At 35.7% G+C, this 9,020-nt stretch overlaps 1 protein-coding gene and 1 pseudogene across 1 annotated transcript; both read right to left on the minus strand.

Annotated features, from left to right (window-relative positions):
• Positions 1-3,122: 3,122 nt before the first annotated feature.
• Positions 3,123-7,025, minus strand: LOC130710840 (F-box/FBD/LRR-repeat protein At4g00160-like). Its single transcript, XM_057560217.1, has 4 exons — positions 7,017-7,025; positions 3,748-4,461; positions 3,504-3,659; positions 3,123-3,416 (listed from the first exon to the last, which is right to left on the minus strand). The coding sequence occupies exons 1-4, from the start codon at positions 7,023-7,025 to the stop codon at positions 3,123-3,125; spliced, it is 1,173 nt and encodes a 390-aa protein (XP_057416200.1).
• An 82-nt stretch (positions 7,026-7,107) lies between these two features.
• Positions 7,108-8,800, minus strand: LOC130732192 (F-box protein At4g09920-like; annotated as a pseudogene).
• Between the last annotated feature and the right edge of the window lie 220 nt (positions 8,801-9,020).

The following is a 9,020-nucleotide window of genomic DNA, read 5'->3' on the forward strand; positions in this document are numbered from 1 at the left end:
CATATAAATTAAACCCTTATATTTTAGTCTCTTGTTTTTAAACACATCAATTTGGCCCCTCATATAAATAACCACCAAGAATTGAAACACCATTTTAGCATAAGGCATAACATAGTATCCCTTATGATATTTTTTCAATTTCATAGCAGAAGTAGAATATAAATCTGAGAATTCAAACATTGTCAGTATGGATACAGATGTGCCTCAGTGACTTAGTAACATTTGAATTGTGAACAAATTATCCACATTAGCAATCTAGAGAAACTAAAAGCTCCAGCAAACTAAGAATCATAAAGAATACCTCAATCTTTACAAGGTACTACAATAATATCAAAGCACATAGAAATAGCACAACCATGTGCATTACAATAAACCGAGGGCAACACCAAGCACACAACAACTCCATCAACTAAACAAAGTTAAAACAGGTAGTTAATCACTGGGAGAAAATATATATAACTTGGAAATTATAAAAGAATAGCACTATTAAATCCACAACTATGAAGTTTCTATTATACAAAATCAATATGAAGCTGAAAATGGTGTTGAACTGCTGCTACCCACAAACTATACAGAACAGCAGCAAGGATCAAATTTTCAGTTCTTACTTTGAAACTAAAAGTATTTCAGGTTTCTTGACTTTGGTGGGGTTGTTGGGATTTGCAGTTGCAGCAGCTGCTTTTGGCGGCCTCCCTAGTCCTGTTCTCAAGCTGAATGAGGCTCCTGGTGGCACGAATAGCCTTAGGAACCACCAAATCGCGAGAGGCTCTCGCATATGAGCACCTAACAGCAAAAGATACAGCATATAGCCTTAACCTCCTGAGGGTTCAAAGGAGCAAACAAGCCTCAAAATCAGTGTTGTTAATTGCGGATCGCGTAAAATAGGGGAAAGCCAAAACTCCGCTATTTCAAGCCCTTATAGCGGAAAATAGCGGAATAGCGGTGAGCTCTTAGAGTGCTACACTGCTACGCTATAGCGCCACTATAACCACAATTTGACAACACTGCTCAAGATTATCAACGCCAGCAGCATAATCTCGCAAAGCAAAGGGGTCCTATCCCCCTAGAATCATGAATCTGCACCTTCCCCATCATTTCTCCAACCTCGTCAATCTCAATCTCACCGTCACCGTCACAACCATTATCACCACCATCACCGCGGTTGGTCATGTGTCAGATAAACTCAAATAAAGTAATCCAAATGCACCCTAAATTAGATTTAGCTGTATCACCATGACAAACCATGAAAGACCTCACCCCGGCACAAAGTCAACAAATAAACTATATAGTGTAGTGCATCAAAAAATCGGTTCAAACTTCTGCAATTCACCAACTTTCTTAATGAATTACTTCTCTAGGTTAAAAATTCATATAGTTTTAGAAGTCATCTCCTGAGCTACTACTAAACACAACTTCACAATGTAAGCAAAGCATGGATTATCATCCTCTCATGTCACATGACAATGTCAAGTGTAACATTGTCTCAACTTCTTTTGCATTAATATTAAAAGGGTCCAATCTATTTATTACATATGGAGAGAGAGAGAGGGAGAGAGAGGGAGACACAAAATATCAACATGAGGGACATGAGAAAATTTTCAAATGACAGGATTCTGTGAGAAAAACATTCAATGGGAAGTGGGGGAATCAAAATGTCTAGCATAATTAAAATTTATCCCTTCTAATAGATGCTTAAAAAAAGACAAAACAGAGAAGTGCATAAAAAAAGAAAGGAAATCACATTGCAAAAAATTAATCAAGAGCACACTCAGACATATCTCATGTAACTGACATGCAATAACAGAGAAATGTGAACACGTTTGAACCTGGATTGTACACAAGCTCAAGAGTCAAGAACACCAGAAGAAAAAAATCAAACTCAAGAATAAAAAATCAAATGACAAGAGAGAAAAACATACTACATCATTTCACGGATCTTCAGCTTGTTCAAATTAGATGAGAAGAAACTAACCCTGTATGAGATCTCATAGGTTTTGATTCCAACTAGTCAAGCACGTGGATCTTAGAATATTTTGAGGAAATTATATAACTTACAAAATTTGCTTCAAATTATAGCAAATGGAGATGACTGCAGAGTATACCATTTAGAAGATCATCATAAGTTGTGCGGCGCCAATAAGCAAAATTACTCAAATAATCTATAAGCAAAAATACTCTAACATAGAAGAACCATACTCCAACATTAAAGAACCAAAGTCATTGTCCTGCTAATTAAAATATCAGATTATCTTAATCAAAATCTCACTTTGTGAAAGTTGAACAAAGACCAAACAGAACTTGGAAGGTACAAAAATGGGAGCAAGACAATTGTCTGTTCAGGCAAACATCAGGTGAAAGCACATTGGCAAGGACCTACACTACTCCTAGAACGAGCTTTGGGGCGGGTGTTATGGTTAGGGGTTTGTCCCACAAGTTTTTCCCCTTTTAGAAGGAGTATGTTAGCAAGTAAAAACTATAAATTAGTAAATATAGTCAAGGGTATAGGCTGCTAATGTGCTCATTTTAAAAATCATATGGGAGAAGCTAAAAAAAATTATAAACTATTTCATTTCTATCAGCTGTATTTGATTGTTATCTATAGCACTAGCAAACAATCTAAACAATTTCAATATTGCAATTACCCAAACTTTTGTGTGCATCGATCGAGGGTATCATTCAGCCTACAACCAGAGACTAATCCATCTCAAGGCATGAAAACCACCAAAGTGGACTTCCTAACAAAGCTTACTAATATTCCAACTACTCAGATTAGGCGAGAAGAAAAGATCTCATGAACCAAACAAGTTGATATCCTACCAAAACTAAGAGAAATAATAGGAAAAACAAAACAGCTTCACACAAGAATTAAATAAACTTCAAGATATCACTAAAAGTGAAATGTGCATGTTTGAGAGAGATTATGGAGGTCTGCATAAGATCAGACACATAATTGTCTCACACTTGAGCAGTCTATCTCAAATTCACAAGTAACTATCAGTAATGAAACAGTTCAACTAATTTGAAAACTAAGACAATGTTCATATCCATCCATGTAGCTAGGCAGCTACTAGTTAAAAGGAAGAAATGAAGAAACAACTTCAGTTGCTAAATCTAATTTGTTATCATTTAAAGGAAAGTTCACAAGTTGCAGAACATCTCGTGCATGAAGATAATTTTTGTATATTCTCTGGCTTTCCATGTTGCTGCATCTCACTGCTACTGCATATTGTCATCTTCTTTAAAAAAATTCCATTTTGCATAATATATTTTGCAAATTGAAACTCCGCATCTGTGCCTCTGTAATCATTTAAATAACATTCTTTGAGGTGTAGTTGAATGCATTTAGGAACATATGATGGGTCTTGCCAATCTTCTAGATAGGCTTTATTAAGCTGGAAGTAATCAAACCGTGGGGTCTGAAAACAATCATAAACATAAAAATAATAAATAAATGAAAACGAACTAACAAAAAAATAGAAATCATCTCAAGTCTCTAATCAAACCTGGTTAATGACCAGAACTTGAAGCTTGGGGCAATAGTTGAGAAATTCCACTACCTCAATCCAATTAGTATTATAATCGTAATAGCCAAGCTCAATATGGGTTAAATTGTGAAACATGTCAGTGAATTGATCATCATGTGGGATTCTAATATAAATCTGCATGAATTACAATAACAAGAAGAAATGAAATATCTCATTATCTTTAAGAATAAAAAAGACTGGAATGATGGACAAACCACAATACCTCATGTATTCGCAAGAAATCAACATTATTAATCACTTCCATCCTAAATAAATCTGTACTTGTCCCTGAAATATCTGCTCTGACCAACTTGCTTAAAGTTTTATACTCAAACCCAGTCTCCTTATATTTCTTAAAATAGATAGCCTTTGCTTTCAAATCTTCAAGAACAGGACAACCGTTAAGAAGCTGAGCCAGACATCGACGTTGAGAGAGTTGCAAAACTTGGAGATGAAGAACTTTAAGGAAGGGGAGATCAACAGAAGAAACAGTTGTATTCAAGTCTAAACCCTCCAACTTGAGAACCACAAGAGTTTTGCAACTGAAGATGGAAGACAGGTTTAAGGGTGATAGCGAATAAATGCAGATATCGACATGCTCAAATCCTCCACGTTGCACCGCAGCATTAACCCATACGTTGACATTGGAAGGGACCTCAGAGTGTCGAGAGACAAAGCTCATGCGGAGTTTTTGGATTGGTTGGAGGAAATCTGGTGTGTGGATAACTCGATGCACAGATTGAACAAAGCGGGAATGCCACCCTTTGGTTCTGCGAAAGTTGGCTTCGTCGAAGTCAAGAGTGGTGACTGAACGCCACAGTGGCTTCCACCTCTTGGAGAGAATGCTTGTCGCAACAGCTTTCTTGGTCGGAAGAAAAGAGAGTATGTAGCAGAGGATTTCGTCTGGTAAGCTGCTAATCCTATCCTCCATTTTCTTCTCAAGTTATGCATGCGCTTGCCAATGGCAGGGAGCTAAACCCTAATGTGTTTTTTATGGTGTCAATTTTCACTTCTCTGTTCGGCATATTTATTGTTGTTTCTTTTTTTTTATACAAAAGAAATATCATATGTTTCTATTTTGAAATTCAGTTACATTTATATATATTTAAATAAGATATTTAATAGTCTAGGGTTCGATTTCTGGGCGGTGCGTATGGAGAAGCATTTGTTGGGAGAGGCCTTCCCACTTAACGTTATCTCAGAGGCTCGAAAAATTAGTTTCATGGCTGTCGGCGGTGGAAATACCTAGGGAAACCAAAAAAATAAGATATTTAATTTTTTTTTATAATCAATTCTTTTTTTTTTTGTGCTTCGGAAAATATAATGTATATATTGTATCAAATATAATGTATATATTTTTTTTTGAAATGAAAAAAAAATGTATATAGTCAGTTTGAAAAGATTTTATTAAATATTTTTAACATTTAATAATTCAAATATTTACCTTTTAAAACCAATAAGATATTTAAAAAAATTCTAATCAGTTGGAAGATTTTAAGTGGATGCACAAACTTTTAGCTTATCCAAAAAAAAAAATTGGTTGCTCAGCATAAAGCGTTTTAACCTTTGCTGAGTGTTGAAGAAGGAGGGAGGGCAAGCTTCATGGAAGAAGGGCGAAAAATGTGAGCGTGAAGGAATCTACCATTATTCATGGTTATGCTTCAATTTTCTTATATTAGTTATTCGTGCGTGATCATTTTTCTTAGAAACTTTATGGTGAAGTATATAATTGTTCCAAACTTCTGAAATTCGTTACTTTCTTAAAGACTTACTTCTCTAGGTTAAAAAATTCAAAAAGTTTCACATGTCATTTCCTAGGGTACTTAACATAGCTTCACATTGTAATTCAAGCATCTGATAGGAAACCATTCAATTAGTAAACTTGGGGCGACAATCCCTGAACAACCAACTCCCAATGTTGAACACCAAAATATAATTATATAAATGAACAATTTTGAGAATTCATTATAAACTTTTACTCCTCCGTCCTTTATTATAAGACTCCTTATTGTGAGACAATAAGGGATATTATAATAAGAGACGAATGAAGTAGTAAATAAAAGTAAAGCAATTGTTGTTTCAACATGCATCAGGAATACTTAAATCAAGGGCACAGTCAGACATATCTAATGTAATTGGCAAGGAATAACCGAGAAATGTCAATATGTTTGCATGAACCTGCTGGACTCCTACACAAGCTCAAGAGTCAAGAATACCCAGAAAAAATATCAATGGGACAAAGAAAAATTCAAATGACAAGAAAGAAAAACATCCCACATCAAAATATTTCATTGATCTTCACTCTTCAGCTTGTTCTACTTTTCCTCCATACACATTAACCAAACAGCCTAAACGATTTAACTAGACCAGATACTCAATTTGGATGAGAAGAAACTAACCCTGTATCAGATCTCATAGGTCTTGGTCCAACTAGTCAAGCAAGTGGATCTTAGAAAAAATTACAGAAATAATAGAACCTACAAAACCTGCTTCAAACCATAGCAAATGGAGATGAAACTCTAGAGTATATCATTAAGAAGATCTTCACTAGTTGTGCGGCTAATATAAAAGAAACAAAATCGTTGTCTTACTAATTAAAATATCAGATTAACTTAATCACTATTTCACTCTGTAAAAATTGAACAAAGACCAAACAGAACTTCGAAAGTACAAAAATGGGAGCAAGACAAATGTCTGTTCAGGCAAACATCAGGTATTGAAAGCACATTGGCAAGGTCATACACTCCTAGAAAGAGCTTTGGGGTGTTAGTGTGTGTGTCTTATGTTTAGGGGTTTATCCTACTAGATTTTCCACCTTTTAGAAAGAGTACGTTAGCAAGTTAAAACTATAAATTGTTAATATGCACTCAAAAGTGTACACTGCTAATGTGCTCGTTCTAAAAATCAAATGGGAGACGTTATACTAATACAAGCTAGCTATTTCATTCATATCAGCTTTATCTGATTCTTATGTATAGCAGTAGCAAACAATCTCACAATTTCAATATTCCAATTTCTCAAATTTTGGTGTGCAACAAGGGTATCCCTCAGCCAACAAACAGAGACTGGTCGATTTCGAGTCATAAAGACCACTGTGACGTAGACTTCCCAACAAAGCCTACCAATATTCTATATACTCAAATTAGGCAGAGAGAAACTAACCTAGCCTAAGATCTCATGAACCAAGAAAGTTGATATCCTACTAAAATTCAGAACTAATAGAAAAAAGCTGCTTTAACACACAAAAATTCAAGATACTAAGAGTGAAAGATGAACTTTTTCCTTAACTATTCAAGTGAAGGACAGACTAACAGGATTTTTATTTCCAAAAAAAAAAAGCAATAGCTGCAAAACTATTACTGCTTCCCTCTTACACTTGGCTGTTCAGAGACCAGGCAAGATAAAAGCTAGTTGCTCAAGCTGTTAGAGTTCAGCCTTGCTATGAAACTTATGCTTCACAATGCTAATTATAGATTCCAGTGTTCCACATACTGCCTGCATTATGGTATAAATTTGCAGATTGAAAAGATAAAATGATATTGTATAAATTTAAACTGACCAAATTTTGCTAGAATGTCTTTGATACACAATAATTAAAAATATCCAAAGACAAAAGAGCTGTCTATGAACAAACAATTAAATGTAGAGTATTTGTGAGAGTAATTGTGCTTGTTTGAGAGACCAGACATACAATTGCCTCACACTTTAGCGGCCAATCTCAGATTCACAAGTAATTAATAGTAATGAAACAGTTCAACTAATTTGAAAATTAAGACAATATCCATATCCATGTAGATAGCTACTAGCTAGAAGGAAGAAATGAAGAAACAACTTGCAGATGAAAAATCTAATTTGTTATCATTTAAAGGAAAGTTTACAAGTTGTGGAGCACCTCGTGCATGAGGATAATTTTCGTATATTGCTAAGCTTTCTTTCTTCCTTTATGGCGGTCTGACTGCATATTGCCATCCTCTGTAAAAAAGTTCCATTCTGCATAATATATTTTGCAAATTGAAACTCACCTTTTGTGCCTCCATAATGATTTAGATAGCATTCTTCAAGGTGTAGTAGAATGCATTTAGGAACAGATGATGGGTCTTGCCAATCTCCTAGGTAGTCACAGATACTATCAAGATCGTATTCATGAAACTGTGGCTGTTAACATTAAACATAAAATTAATAAATAAAAGGAAAACGTGAGAAGATCTGACAAACAAAAATTGAAATCATCCCAAGTCTCGAAGCAAACCTGGTTAATGACAAGAACTTGAAGCTTGGGGCAATACTTGAGAAATCTCACTACCTCAAACCAGTCACTTATATAACGAACATAGCCAAGTTCAATACGGGTTAAATTGTGAAACATGGCTTCAACATCATGAGGGAGTCTATCACAAATCTGCATGGGTTACAATAACAAAAAATCAAATATCCCATTATATTTTAAGAATAAAAAACTGCGGAATGATGGACAAGCCACACTACCTGATGTAGTTTCAAAAAATGGACATTATTAACTACTTTCATCATAAAAGGATTTGTACTTGACCCTGAAATAGACTCTGAAATATCTGCTCTGACCAACTTGGGCAAAGTTTTAAACTCTGTGCAAGCAACAGGTTCAGAAAAAAAATATATGACTTGCTTTCAATTCTTCAAGAACCTGACATCCGGAAAGAAGATTGGCAAAACATCCACTGTCTGGGAGTCTCATTACTTGCAGATGAAGAACTTTAAGCAAGGGGAGATCAACAGAGGAAACAGTTGTTTTCAACTCAAACCCCTCCATCTTGAGAACCACAAGAGTTTTGCAACTGAAGACGGAAGAAGAGTTAGACAAGTTATACCGATGGGGGAGGGAGATATCGAGGTGCTGAACTCGGCATTGCAACGCAGCATTAACCCAAACGGTGAGAGTGGAAGGTGTTAACTTGTCAAAGTGAGGAGAGAAATAGTGGAGGCGGAATTTTGTGATGGGTTGGTGGAACGGTTGGTGGAAATCTCGGGAGAGGATAGCTGAATTCACAGACTGAACAAAGCGGGAATCGACCTCTTTACATCCTTTATAGTTGTCCATAGTGAAGTTGAGAGCGGAGACTGAACGCCACAGTGGCTTCCACCTCTTGGAGAGAATGCTTGTCGCAACAGCTTCCTTAGTTGGAAGAAAAGAGAGAATGTGACAGAGGATTTCGTCCGGTAAGACGCTAATCCTATCCTCCGTCTTCTTCATCTTCATGTTCATGTTCAGAAATCACTGCCTTTGCTCTAAACCCTAAACTGGTTGAATGGTGTGTATTGTCTATTGACTCGTGAAGGTTAGCCCTTAAATTTTGATGAGACATAAATATTAACCGTTGATTTAATATCTATTTTATTCACCGGTTAAGATCTTTTAAACTCTAAATTACAACCATATCCTCCTCCTGCTTTATGACTCTGTATCAGCAGGTTCAAGCATTCCGTTATATATAACTGAATTGGCACTCAATTACGTAC

The sequence above is a fragment of the Lotus japonicus genome, chromosome 1, assembly GCF_012489685.1.
Source record: "Lotus japonicus ecotype B-129 chromosome 1, LjGifu_v1.2".
NCBI classification, from domain to species: Eukaryota; Viridiplantae; Streptophyta; class Magnoliopsida; order Fabales; family Fabaceae; genus Lotus; species Lotus japonicus.

Bases quoted from the DNA above. Each gene is read 5' to 3' on its own strand.
- LOC130710840 (XM_057560217.1), bottom strand. The intron at 3,660-3,747 runs GTATTGTGGTTT...TAATTCATGCAG, and splicing joins ATTTCTTGCGAATACATGAG to ATTTATATTAGAATCCCACA. The intron at 3,417-3,503 runs GTTTGATTAGAG...GATTGTTTTCAG, and splicing joins AAGTTCTGGTCATTAACCAG to ACCCCACGGTTTGATTACTT.